We start from the raw sequence: 14,610 nt of genomic DNA on the forward strand, positions 1-14,610 counted from the left end.
ACAGCAAAGTTAGCTGTAACTGGAGGACTGTGAAACTACAGCAAACTACAGGACTGACCTGACCGCAGCTAGGATTTGATGAAATTTGTTATGTATTAACTTGTGGTACATGCTGTTAAAATGACTCAAGTCCAAAATGAAATATGTTGTTAAGGCTCAGCTATGGTATGGTACGTATTTTCTAAAACATGGGGTGACTTACTCTGCAGAAGGGTAGGTAGAGATGCATTGCTATTCCTAAACAGCTGCTATGCAATGTCAAGAGATGCTGCTGGCCCATGATGTTTTGTTTACTGCCTAGTCCCTGATCTTCTGCTCTGGGACAACCTTGGCTGGGTGTTAATTGCTGTTTAAATGCTGAATGATGGTCTGCACAGTGCAAAAGTGCAAACGTGGCTATCCGAGTAAGTGAAGGAGAAGCTAAAAGAAGCTGCTTCACAAGAGCATCTAGGACAAGCGCCAGCTCAGTTTCAGCCTTCCTGGACACCCCGTCTACTGTTGTGCTAAAGCTACTGCATCGAGTTTATACTTATAGGTACCCGTTTTTATTTATTACCATGAACACTGCAGGTCTGACAAGTGATTTCCTAAGCATCTTCACAACTCTCTGAAACTGGGTGCCTATCTTGCCCAAAATACACTGGTGCTGGAGAGAATTTTGAATGACCCCAAAGTCAGCTTTCCCTGCGGTCTGATAAGATCCGTATAATGCATGCCAGAAACTATGTCAGAATGCGTGTAGCATAGTGATGAAGCAATCATGTGAATCCTGAGCACTTACTTAAAAACATGTTCTGCAAATATAGTTGCAGCATGGGAAGGCAGTGCGTGTACTTGCTTCTCACAGCATGGCTAGGTAGAGGTATTCCAAACACCACAGCATGTTTTCAAGTGTAGACACGCACCAGCCTTCTCTCTGCTGGCTAGTCTGTGTTATTGGAGTGATTGCAGACCGAGAAGGCTGGGTCAGGCTCTCAAGGAACTTTTAATTTGCCAGCCAGGCTAGAGTAGGTCTTACAGTGTTAAATAAATATATAAATAAATATGTATATTAAAAAATCCCCACAATGAACAGCTGTGTGATTTAATCACAGATCATGCACAATTTTTGAAAAGAATCACATAATCACAGATTGGAAGAGACCTCAGGGATCATCTAGTCCAACCTTCCTAGGAAGAGCACAGTCTAGACAAGATGGCCCAGCACCCTGTCCAGACGACTCTTAAAGGTGTCCAACGTGGCCGAGTCAACCATTTCCCTGGGGAGATTATTCCAATGGTTGGCTGTCCTCAGTGTGAAAAATTTTCCTCTGGTGTTCAATTGGAATCTCCCCAAGAGCAACTTGTGTCCATTCCCCCTTGTCCTCTCCATGTGACTCCATGTAAAAAGGGAGTCTCCATCTTCTTTGTAGCTACCCCTTAAGTACTGGTACATGGTGATGAGATCCCCTCTAAGCCTCCTTTTCTCAAGGCTGAACAACCCCAGCTCTCCCAGCCTACCCTCGTATGGCAGCTTCCCAGTCCTTTGATCATCTTGGTGGCCCTTCTCTGGACCCCTTCCAGCCTGTCTACATCTTTTTTTGTAAAGCAGGGACCAGAACTGTACACAGTACTCCAGGTGTGGCCTGACAAGCGCTGAGTAGAGCGGGATAATGACTTCTTTATCTCTGCTGGCAATGCCCTTTTTGATGCAACCCAGCATCCTGTTGGGCTTTTTGGCTGCAGCAGCACACTGTTGGCTCATGTTGAGCTTCCTGTCCACCAGGACCTCCAGCTCTATTTTGACAGAGCTGCTCTCCAGCCAGGTGGATCCCAGTCTGTGCTGCACTCCTGGATTATGTTTTCCCAGGTGCATGACCGTACACTTTTCCTTGTTGAACTTCATAAGGTTCTTGCTGGCCCACTCTTTGAGCCTATCCAGATCTCCCCGCAGAGCAGCTCCCCCTTCTGGAGTGTCTACTTCCCCACTCAACTTGGTGTCATCAGCAAACTTCATCAGGCTACACTTGATGGCATTATCCAGATCACTTATAAAGACATTGAATAACATTGGGCCCAATATCGATCCCTGGGGGACTGCACTAGTAACAGGTTGCCACTTGGAAAAGGAGCTATTTACCACCACCCTTTGGGTGCGGCCTGTCAGCCAGTTCCCCACCCACTGCACAGACCACTTGTCTAGGCCATAACGCATTAATTTCTCCAGGAGGAGGCTGTGGGGGACCATATCAAAGGCCTTGGAGAAGTCCAGGCAGACAATGTCCACTGCCTGCCCCATGTCATAGAAGGCCACCAGGTTTGTCAAGCACGATCTGCCTTTAGTGAAGCCATGTTGGCTTTTCCCAATCACGTGCTTCATTGGACTTGTGATGGCCCCCAGGAGGATTCGTTCCATAACTTTCCCAGGGACTGAAATAAGGCTGATGGACCTGTAGTTACCCAGATCCTCCCTCAAGCCTTTCTTGTAGATAGGGGTAACATTTGCCTTCCTCCAGTTCTCTGGGGACATCCCCTGTTCTCCATGACTTCTCAAAGATGATGGACAGTGGCCTTGCAATGATGTCAGCCAGCTTTCTCAACACCCTCGGGTGGATGGTGTCAGGGCCCATTGATTTGTATGGGTCAAGCTCCTGTAATAATTGATGTACTAACTCTTCCTTCACTAATGGTGGGTTGGTGTTTGGATCAATCGTCAATTTCATTCCCAAAGCCTGGGACCCGACAGTGCTGGTAAAGACAGAGGTGAAGAAGGTGTTGAGGACCTCTGCCTTTTCAGCTTTGTTGGTGATTGACTCTCATTTTATGTTTAACAGTGGGCCTATGTTTCCCTTCTTTTTCTCCTTCTGGGTGACATACCTGAAGAAACCTTTCTTGTTATTTTCCACATCTATGGCCAGTTTCAATTCAAGTTGGGGTTTTTCTTTTCTAACTGCATCTCTGCACGCTCTGGCAATGCCCTTGTAGCTCTTGACAGATAATCCTCCACTTCTCCATCTCTGGTATGCTTCCCTTTTGCATTTGAGTAGACCCAGGAGGTCATGGTTGAGCCATGGGGGCCTCTTGCTCTGCTTACTTCCTTTTCCTTTGTAGGGGATAAACTGGCTTTGTGCTTCCAATAGAGAGTTCTTGAAGAACTCCCAGCACTCACTAGCTCCTTTGTCTAGCCCTGAGGGAACGGAAGTTTGCTCTTCTAAAATCCAGAACCCTTGTCTTAGAGCTGACCTTCAGCACACTCAGCAGGATCCCAAACTCCACAATATTGCGATCACTGCAGCCAAGGCTATCACTAACCGAGATGTCACAAAGCAGGCTTTCTCAGTTTGTGAATAGCAAGTCCAGCAGTGCCTCATTCCTGGTTGGCACATCTAACATTTGTATCAGGAAACAGTCCTCTACGCATTCCGGGAACTTGGTGGATGACATGCGAGCTGCCGTATTGTTCTTCCAGCAGGTGTCTGGGTAGTTGAAGTCTCTCATAAGGACCAGGTTCCGTTGGCCAGAAGCTCACTTCTAGTGCCCCAAGTATTGCTTTGTTGACATCGTCATCGTGGTTAGGAGGTCGATAGCAGATGCCCACTGTGAGGTCCTGCTTGGAGACGACTCCTTTGACTTTAACCCAGAGGCACTCGATAGAGCAGTCGCAATCACCATAGCTGACTTCGATACATTCAAGGTTCTCCTTAATGTAGAGTGCAACTCCTCCACCTCTTCTACCCTGCCTGTCCTTACGAAAGAGCCTGTAACTGTCCGTTGCGATCCCCCAGTCGTTTGAGTTGTCCCACCATATTTGAGTTACTCCTATGATGTCATACCCTTCTGGGTGGGCACGGAGCTCCAGCTCCTCCTGTTTGTTTCCTAGACTGCGTGCATTCATATACATACACTTGAGGTGATTACTCTTCTGTTTCACCTCTTGGGAGACAGCTAAGGAACCTTTATCACCACACTGCTTGGCCTGACTTACTCCCCCGTTGGTCGTGCTGGTGTGAGTGTTTTCTCCACGGATCCCACCCCCCAAGTCCTTCAGTTTAAAGTCCCCCTCACCAAATTAGCCAGCCTACTGCTGAAGATTCCCTTACCCCTTTTAGACAGATGGATTCCATCCCTCCCTAGCATGTCATCGTCATTGAAGAACACCCCATTGTCATAAAAGCCAAACCCCTCACGGTGGCACCAGCCACATAGCCAGGAGTTGATATACATTATGTGCCTGTTTCTGGCTGCTCCCTTCGCTCGAACTGGCAAAATGGAAGAGAAGATCACCTGGGTGCCAGTGTTTTTCACTTACTCCCCCAGGGCTTGAAAGTCTTCCTTGATTTTACCCAGGTTGCGGCTCTCAGTGTCGTTCATGCCTACATGAAATCGTAATAGTGGATAGTAGTCTGTTTTCCTGATGAGTTGTGGCACCCTTTCAGCAACATCTCGGACCTTGGCTCCTGGAAGGCAGCATACCTCTTGTGACTCCTTGTCAGGTCAGCAGATGGGCGCCTCGGTACCCTCCAACAGAGAGTCACCCACCACGAGTGCTCGTCGTTTCTTTTTACGATGTTCACTGTATGTTGCTGGTACAGTTTCCCCTTGTGGGGGACTTTGCAGACCTTGCTCATGGGTGTCCTCAGTCATTAAGGCTTCATATCTGATTGTGATGGCAGAGGGTGCAGGCTGATGTGGAATCCTGCTTCTGTGAGTCACCAGGGTCCATGGTGCCTCATTCTCGGTGGTGTCTGCCACAGGAGCATGATTCTAAAGCCACCTGTCTATCTCTGCCTCAGCTGGGTTTCTTTTTTACAGTGGTTTGTTTTTTTCTTTTTAAAGCCTGCAGCTTGCTGGTAGGGTCTGGAGATAATAATTTGCAGAAGAATCATGTCTTACATGCCAACCAATTTAAATACAAAGCTGTAAACAGTGTCAGTGTAGGAGGAGATGACTCCAGCTATGCAAAAGAGACTAAGTAGGAGGGGCAAAGTTACAGGCAAGTTGAAATATTTTTATTTTAAAGGGAATAAGTAGCCATATTGGATGCAAAGGATGACTTTCACAATTTGGGCTTGAATGGATGTTCTAGCAGACAAGATCTGTTAAGGAAAGTCAGGAAGGAGAATGCAACAGTAAATGATCCATGAAAGGAATTGTATCTCCTCCTCTCCTCCAGTGAGAGTAGTAGCTCATTTAATTGCAAACCTTGTTGCAGGATGGATTTCAATAAAATGTGTGTACATAATTAAAATGGTGAAGATAGATGCTAAAAACTATTGGTAAATCTATAATAGCAGCTGATTTTTTTGAATGAAAACACTGTAACTTGCTTAACCAGTTTCGGTACCAGTTTATTTTTCCTATCATGTTTTATAAAATCCATTACTTGACAGGGAGTCATAAGCTGTTGTAAAAATGTTTTAATTATCTCTTGGTATGAAAACAGAAAGTACTTCTGCTTGTCTTGGTGTTTCATGAAAGTGCAATAATATATTATTCATCGTGATGAGGTCACATATGCACTGAGCTTGTGCGTGTGTCTACAACAGAGAGCAAAGTTAATGATGTTGACTTGAGCGCATGGGGTAAGTCAGATGGACTTCTGCCCCTTCTCAAAAGGTCAGGCTTCTTTTCTGAGGTCTTTGTCTTCTCGTCTAACCCCAGGAGCTAAGGTGGTCTTGCTGATTTATTAGCAAGATCAAACAGGGAGTATTTTATTTATTTTTTATGTTAGATGTATTTGGTTTTGTGAACTAGTTAACACTCTAGGAGCCTAGGAGGCTCATTAGCCCATCATCATATTAGTTTTTAAAGCCATCTAATACTGCGTTCCACGGAGTGGCCAAAGCATTAATGATAATTAGTCCTAGATAATATTTAAACAAAACTATTTAAGAACCAACTTCATAGTTTCTTCAAGTACACTGGTGTTTGTTCAGACTGTACAGGTTCAGAACTGGATGTAACTTGCTTTATCTGATGCCAGATTAGGAAATTTATAGTAATTTCAGTGCCCCAGCCTGAACTATGCTCCTGAGCAGCAGCAGATAGGGTGGTCTGCTGGATGCTGAGAAGGCTCAGAGTCTTTATGAAAGCCTTTGAGAGGCTTTGTTGAGTGATTAGGTGGATCAGCAGTCACAGGAGGAGTGGGCTGGGAGAAATGCCATGCTGTAGCAACCTGAAAATTGAAGATGCTGCATTCTGCAATTTCAGGTGTGACACCAGAGATGGAAAAAGATGGTTCTGAAAAGACATAGACACTGGTCTCTGAAATAGGGAGTAAACTTGGAGGCAGTTGTCATTGTGGTTTTGGACCGGGAGAATGATATGCTGCAGAGGCCTGAACCAGTCCCTCCTGAGTCCAGAATAAACGGATAAAATGGATGCAGAGGATTGAGCTTGGGACAAAATGCTCAGGTTGCTTGTTGGAAAATTTATTAAGATGTTTAGTGGATCACCTACCACCACTGGGTATAGGGTGCCTAATGTAGCATGCTGATCCTGGTGACTGGCAGCTCTGTACCCATTAGCAGACCTCTGGCAAGCCTGGACCATTTCTGGGGCAGAGGAATCGCCGATAGGGATGAGACGCAGGGTCCCTCTGCAGCACCCTGCCTGTATGTGGCCAGGACTGGAGAAAAGTATGAAGAACTTGCAAGATACTGTTATGGGGTTAATACCCCTTAGAAAGATCACATTTTAACTTTAAGGCGTTAGGTTGTTTTAAAAGCCGAAGTGTGACGCTTTAGGTTGCTTCTGAAATGCATAACTTGCAACTGTTACAAGTCCCGATGTTTTTACTTTCCTTGTTTCCTGTGACATTTGATGGGTTCAACACTGTACGATAGCCTGAGCTTCACTCCACTGCCTTAGAGCACTATACGAAAAAGTATTTCCCTTTATTAGTTTCAGATTTCTTGCTTTCCATTTCCCTGTACTGTTCATAATGCATCATGGTGTTTCATGCTTTTTTTGAATTTTGCTGCATTTTGTGCTAAGTCTTCACTCATAATGCCATTCAGATCCTTCTGCAGGCAGTTTTTAAACAAGAAAATTGCACTTCTCTCACTAAAGAGTATTTCGTTCTTCTTGGGGAAGTCCTTTGCTAGTATGCAGTGATTACAGTAGATCTGTGATCATATGCTAGTAAAGCTTTCCTGGATTAGATTTAGCTTCAGTAAACAGAAAATCTGTGATTTATTTTTGAAATGGTGCATTCTGTTCCAGTCAAATTTTGCTCCCTGTTTCCCATTCTGTAGCTGTGTTTATCTTTTAACCATGCCACAAGTATACAAGTGGACCAAATTATAAATTGCATAATACTATGAGGACATCAGAATGTTCCTGGCTAAATATTTTTTTGTCTCATTGCAGCCTTGCCCTTCATGTAGTACCACCCTTGCTCCCCACTGCGATGTCAGCATAGATGAAGGAGCTATCCAAAATGGTTGTCAGGATGAGCATAAAAACAGTACGAAGGTAATTTAAGTATTTATGATATTACCCTTCCTTTTCCCTTATTTCTCTGCTTCAGTTAGCTTTCTCACTTTTGTATTGTTCTTCCTTTATTCAAGCTGTTAAGCAACAGAACTAGTTTTGATTTTGAGCACTTGTATTCTAAAATCTAGTTGAGCTCCCCCAAATTTTCAAAATTATTAGTAATTTTATGGGCCCAGGTTGATACTGAGAAGGACCTAAAACTTGGACTCTTTAAATTATGTTGAGGCTACCCAAAGAAAGAGGCACAAACAACACTGTCACGCTCTCCATGTCACCTAGCCACAAGTCACACCAATGCCTTCCCAATGTCTTCTGCATCATAGCTCTATGCTAAGACAGTCATCCCTGTTCAAAGGCACAGCTCAAATTCACAGCATCTACGTCAGTTTGCCTCCTTTTCTGACCAGCAAATACAGCTGCTTATATATTCAGCATGCTGAATATATGCCAAGATTGCTTTCTTTGCCTGTTGCTTAGATATTGTCTCCGAAGCCACCTACTTCATTTACAATACCAGGCAGTGCCTATTTGTCATCTCGTTTGTGGCCTTCGTAGCCTCTCTGCTCTGCCTGTCGCCTCTCACTCCTTCCTGAATAGTAAGCTCCTGCATCAGTGCAGGCTTGGATACCAGTGTTCATCACCTGATTGTTATATCTTCAAATAAGTTTCATGCTTTCCCTTGTTGGGGAGAATCATTTTATAAACGCATTCAGAGATAGCTAGCTTTTTTTTTTTTTCCCACCTGTTTGACTACTCATCTCACATATAGAGCTAATGGAAAAACTTGCCAGCATTTATTCTGCTCATGAGCTACTACATTAGTCTGTAGTTGTCCCTCTGCTCTCTGCCTGTGTTTGACCTATGCTTAAATTGTAAGCTCAGAAGCAGGGGCTGCCTTACTGTACTGGACTGAAATGGTTTGTAACACAGTAGACCATATTCTGTGCCAGGGTTCCTAGGAAACTGCCTAAGAAATAAATAAAATAATAATCCCTTCAGCTCTGAGGGAGATAGAGCAGAGTGGCCAGCAGGTACTGGTCTCGGAACAGCATGAAATCTTTAAGACAGAAAACATCGTGGGAGATGTACCCAGGCTGCCAAGATGGTATGCGTGAGATGCTTCTTCCCCAGGCTGCCTCTGCCCATGCGCCAGGGATCTCCAGGAGCCAACTGCAAACAGAGATTTTCCTTAGGTACCAACTGCCTCATGTTGTATGTTGTCTTCATCAGAATTATCCTTTAAGTTTCTTCCTGCTACAGCTGTATTCGCTTTTATGTGTGTTAGTCAGCAAGTCATCTAACCTTGTTTAAACGAGGTCTGTACAGTGCTGAACAAAATGTCAGTAATTTCACTGGAAGAAACATGCTAGGGGAGACCAAACTGCATGTCCTTCTTTGATTTGGTTTAGTTATTGCTAAGTCAAAAATTGGTCCAGTTAAGTAGCTACCAGTAATTCTGTGATGCCTGTTTAACTAAAAGCTTAAAGAACAGCTACATGCACAAAGTTGCAGTGGCATTCAATTTCCAGATCTCCTCTGCAGTCTCAGCTTTCTTGGGAAGAAGAACCATAAGCTCCCTCTACCCATCTCTGGAGTCTGTACCCTTCCCATGCCATGTCACTGCACCTGGCCCTGCAGCACTCATGTCCCCTGTCTTTAGGGAATGTTAATGATGTTAACCACATCCTTGGACCATCGTGTGTCCCAACAGCCTCTGGAGCCTCCCTGTCTCTTGATGAGCAGAAACTGTCATGTGATACATCGAATCTCTGCTTAAAAAAAACCTGTACAGCCTGTTGCCATCAGAAACCACAGTAATGTTGGAGCTAACAACATTTAATAAATAGGGATTTTCTCCTTACACACAAGCAGTTTCATACTCTAATCCCCCCTGTTGAGATTAACAGAGTGGAGACAGCACAGGAAAACCTTGAGCTGACAGAGGGGAAGAATTTTCTTAGGGATTTGAGGCTTTGCCAAGGAGCTAAAGAGAAAAGGCCAAGAGAAGTCCATGCTGACTTTCTCTGAAAGAGCAGAAATTTTCACTGCATTCTTCAGATGAACTTGAAGAACAGACAGAGAAAGCAAGCAGTGCACAGGAGTTCATATCTTTTATTTGAGCTGCTCATAGCAAAAATTATGTTCTTTCAGTTACTGCCTTTCAAGTAATATTATCTGCTGCAGGGGTGAGGAAATGGAGGAAGATATTTTTTTTTTTAGGCCTCAAGTTGTTCTGGGAAGTGGTCTGAGCAAATACAATCTTTACCGTAAATTTAAAAAAAAAAAAACCACCTCAAAAAAGCCCCCAACAAACCCCAAACAATTAAGACCCTTTACTTCTAGCAACTTGCTGGTCAGTTCTCTTTGTTTTGCCTTTGCTAGTACTCCTCATCTCAAAAAGAGAGAGGTTACCTTGGCACTGCAGTATGTCTTGTGCTCCATAGCTGTGTTCCCTCTGAGTAGGCTACATAACCTGTTGGCGTTGCAGGAGGACTTGATCTGAAGATGCTGAATGTTCTCCTTTAGAAAAGAGACTGGTGACCTTTGATGTGAGCAGTTCTTGTGCCTCTGGCTTACCAGGAGGGCGGCCTTCTGTCATACACAAGCACCTGTCCAGTCCAAGAGTTTTTGCCCTGCTTCTGCTGAGATCTGTGTTGCTGAAATCACCTTTCTCTTCTTTTGATTACAATCTTTAGCAAAACATTGGCAACATATTAAGGTAACTACTACATTTCCTATTCTCTTTCATCAGCTGCTGTCACTGGGCTGTGAACACCTGCAAGCTGCCAAAACAACTGTTGTGAGTGGTAGAAGGGACTAGACTGGGAATCCTTTCATCTCCTGGCTCCCACCACATGGCTCTAGGGACTCACACCTCCATCGTGGCAACCCGTAGGGTGGGGATCCTGTGTCCCTCCTGGGTGGGAGGAAAGGGAAGCACAGCCCATCTTCCTCCTGTTTTTCCTGTAGCTCCAGGGAACCATTCCAACACACCTTGTTATGGCTTTAGCCCTTGAGGTCTTGGCAGTGATAGGGAGCCAAGCCCGAGTGCTTTCTGACTCTTCCCTGCACAAGGTGACATTGTCCTGCTGCTCCATTAGTCCTGTGTCTTCACTGGTGGTGTCTGCACCTTTAATTATACATGCCTATATTCATATGCCTCATTTGCTTTACAGGATAGATACACAAGGCGGTTGAATTAATTTTGGATGAGCAGCCAGAAACCAGATACTTCTTAATTTTAACTAAGTTGATTTCACAATTTAAGTAACATATTTCAGTGCATGGTTGGGCTGGTGGTGAAATTTATGGTGTTTATTTATGGTCACCGCAGTGGCATCCAAGAATAGTCTTCTGGAGGAGCTTGTCACTGCTGTGCTGACTGCTGTACAGGCAGAAATGAAGAAACTTCTGTCACGAGTGGGTTTCAGGATGAGGATAAATGATATGTGATAAATAAGACATGGAGGGGGGCAAATGAGCATTCAAATATGCTAAGTTTGATACATGTTTGCGTTTGAAAATGATCCTAACTGCAGTTCATTTTCATTCTAATCATATTTAATTGTCTTAATTTTTTTGGAATTGCTTCAGTGTGTATTGGTCTAGGTCAAAGAAAATGTAAAAGAAAGAACTTCAGTTCCATGGAAATAAAATAATTTTTGGTGAAATGTAATTTGTGTTCTTAAATGATTGAAAGCAGAATTGATAATACTGTGTACTTAAGCTGTGTTGCAAGCTGGTGTCAAAATCTAAAAATGCATTATTAATTAATACAAAGGCAAAAGAAAACCAGAAGGAGGTGCCTCTTAGCCAGTGAAGAAAATGTGGTTTAATGTACAGGATCATTTTTTTTTTTTTGTAGGATGATGAGATGTACAAAAGGGTTCTTTCCACAGGTAGGAGAAAGGAGGAAGCTCTGTCTGGGAAAGCAGCAGGGCTATTGTGGTCAGCGGAAGGATCAGCAAGGGCTGGCAGAGTAGGTTATCTTGTGATCTGTGGAAAGATAGCACAGTTTAAGTAGGTATTTAAAAAGCTTTTTAGAAGAATCTTGATCTTAAGATCAGTGAGTGAAATTTGAACTTGTGGTTGGTCTTCATTACATGTGTAAAAACGTACTTTGTGTTCTGCCTCTTGGAAACTTGGTACATAAAAAGCAAAAAGATGACACCTAAATAGGCATGAACTTACAGAGTATGTGAATGACACTAAGGCAGGTGGAGTTAGGTCTTTGACATGATCAGGTAAAAAGCAGAGTGTGTTGAGGAAAGAACTTCTTTCAACTTTTGCTCCATGAAATCTCTTCTGTCTGCTTTCTCAACCACTAATGTTCTCCTTGTATGTTTTGCTTTCTGTCATTCAGGCTCCAGGAGGACACAGTCCAAAGACTCAAAATGGACTTTTGAGTCCTCCACAGGAAGAAAAGCTCAGCAATAGTCAAACCTCGCTTTATGAAATGTTGCAAGAGAAAGGAAGATGGGGCGGAGTGAGTCTGGATCAATCAGCTCTCCTTCCTTTGAGGTTCAAAAACATCAGAGAAAAGACAGATGCTCATTTTGTGGATGTGATTAAAGAAGACAGGTAAGGAAAACGGAGCTGTACAGTAAAATTTTACAAAGGAGAGAAGGCAGTAACAGGGGTCCCATATCTTTAATATTCTGTGCTTTTTGTCTAATGTCAATAATTTTTGTTAATATATAACATGTCATATGTTTTGTGATCTTAGTCGACATTCTGTTTAAACTACAGCAGGAACTTGATGTCAGAAAGTTCCACTCAGGAATATGTAAAGCGAGGTTTTGCATAATTTCCGTGGTGAACAGCCATTTTTCAGTGGAGTCTTTGAAAAGGAAAAATACATCTTAAATTACTTGTCATGAAGTTGAACTCTTATCTTTACGTTCAAAAGTCCTCTTAATGCACAGAGTATTCCTCTGCAATTAAAAGTGTAACATAAAACGTGAACCACAAAACACATTTTTATATAGCAAAAGGACAACATCTGATAACGTGCAACTAACTAATGCCTAGAAATCATACTGGACTTGGAAGCAGAATTAATAGGAGCGAATTCTCATGGACCTACTACCTACCTACAGCATTTTGTAAAGTTAGATTCCCTCTCTGTTTCAAGCATAAAAAAAACCTTATTTTGGGCAGAGGAAAATATGTTCTTTAAAACTCAGTGGTGTGTAATTTTTGTAAACACACAACCATGTCTCCCTTATTACGGCAGCGACTTCACTGGATCAACTAAACAGATAACTTGTTTGTTATTATTTATGGCTATTCTTATTTTTGCTTCACTGCTTCCACTCAGATTAAGGGTATTTTATCTAAATATCCTTGAAACTCTATGCTTGTATAGATTCCAGGCTACTTGGAACAGGGACACTGAAAACATGACTGAAGCAGGGAGACGTGAGAGGGAGGAATGCCAGTACCTCTCCAGTCTTTTCTCTAGATTTTTTCAGATTACTTTTCTCCTGTGGCCAACTTCAATTAAAATTTAGGTTCCCTTTTTTTCCCCTCTATGTGTGTTCTGTCATTAGTGTCTGGGAATAGGTGTTTAGCTGATATTTTTAAATAGTAGAAGACAGAAGGGCTGGGAAAGTCCAAATGTTGGCAGAAGTCAGCAAGAACAAATGGGATTTTTGTTTAAAATGTAACTAGCATACTTGCAAGTTTGGAGTTATAGAAGTAGCTTAATTTATGCTGTCAGTTTGCTGAAGAGACCTAGCTCAAGCTCTTGTTTTCCTGGTGCTTTCCTCTTCCACTTACAAAATGGATAATTCTTCCTGACTCAGAAAAGGGAAAAAGTAGGACCATGATCTGATATCAGTCAAAGTCTAGCTTTTTTTTTTTTTCCTTTATCTCAATTAAATATCATCATTACCATATTAAGTGGGCCATTCCTTGTTGCCAGGGAAACTTCTCTGCTGAGTTCAGTTCATGTAAACATAACTTTCCAAAAATAATCTTCTGATTAATTAGGTCTATGCAAAATGGTTAAAGCCTACCATTTTACATTAATCCTTTTCAATATATGTAGTAAGTCATGGTAACAACATTCTTGATCCCCTACTGTATGACAAAATATATTATTGGCCTCAATAAATCTTAGGACCTGTGAGGATGTTTGGGAAATTTGAGTTTTCTCAGGGAGGGGGGTCAGGTCCAAACTTCTCCTTGGTCATCTTATGTGAAACCCCATTCGCAATAATAATACTGGAGTTTTGCTGCTTTGGAGCCAGCAGCAGCAAAGCGTGAGCTTCCCCTAGCATCAGGCAGTGGTTTCCGCTGTGGTGCACGGTGGGGGTTCTGATCTGTGATATAAATTTTCATTAACAGAAAGTACCTAACCCAGATACAGTGATAAGGTGCATAAATTAGTCTCGTGGGCTTCCTGGACAGCTGGGAAGAATTAAACATATGCTAGGGAGGATTCAGGAGTCTGTACACTGCATTGGGAAGCTGCCTAGGGCTAGCCTGGAAGAAACGCTGGACACTGGTGCTATTTTTCATTTCCCAGCCTCTTTCCGGGGTTTAGGTGTGTGGCTGAGAGTTTCATGAGTGGCCATTGATCTCTTTGCATGCCTTGGAGCTGATACCTGAGCACAGTTCCAGCTGTCTTTAAATAAGAATACTACCAGCGTTAGTGTGGCATGTTTGTATTATTGCTTTATACAAGAATTCCTTTCATAGAAGTCATCAGTTTGCATCTTCTTACAACTTAATTATATATATTTGCAAACAGTGTATAGCTTGAGCTTTGAGTCTGGCTTGACTACAACCACTACAAAAATACCATACTTTGTTCATAGTAATCTGCATGTTACCTGTGTATTTTAAAAGAATACTTTAATGTATGAGTACAAAATGTTTAAACTTAATTTCGTTGGGGATACCCTCAAAGGAGTCTCGCTTCTTAGGTTTTTGTTTCCAAGAGAAATTACATATTCCTTAGGTTATAAACCTTTTGAAGTACAAGAAAAAAGTACTTGTGTGCTAACCAGGACAGCACTTAGAAATGGTCTCTTTACACTTACAGAGCAGAGTTCCAGGGAAATACAAAGCTCCCCCAGAAGCTAGGGTCGCTGCAAGCATTCATTCCCCCTTTGGGTCAGTTTCCTG

At 42.8% G+C, this 14,610-nt stretch overlaps 1 protein-coding gene across 3 annotated transcripts in view; it reads left to right on the forward strand.

The window, feature by feature from the left end:
* Window positions 1–14,610, forward strand: part of ADCY9 (adenylate cyclase 9) — a 93,930-nt gene that overhangs the window by 51,491 nt on the left and 27,829 nt on the right. For 2 of the 3 annotated variants that reach the window (XM_075106034.1, XM_075106036.1), the window contains 2 exons: window positions 7,351–7,455; window positions 11,840–12,057. In XM_075106034.1, coding sequence (XP_074962135.1) covers window positions 7,351–7,455; window positions 11,840–12,057 — 323 coding nt within the window. The remainder of the gene's footprint in view (window positions 1–7,350; window positions 7,456–11,839; window positions 12,058–14,610) is intronic. The other variant, XM_075106035.1, reaches the window with a different exon arrangement.

This window comes from Phalacrocorax aristotelis, chromosome 10 (genome assembly GCF_949628215.1).
Source record: "Phalacrocorax aristotelis chromosome 10, bGulAri2.1, whole genome shotgun sequence".
In the NCBI taxonomy this organism is placed as follows: Eukaryota; Metazoa; Chordata; class Aves; order Suliformes; family Phalacrocoracidae; genus Phalacrocorax; species Phalacrocorax aristotelis.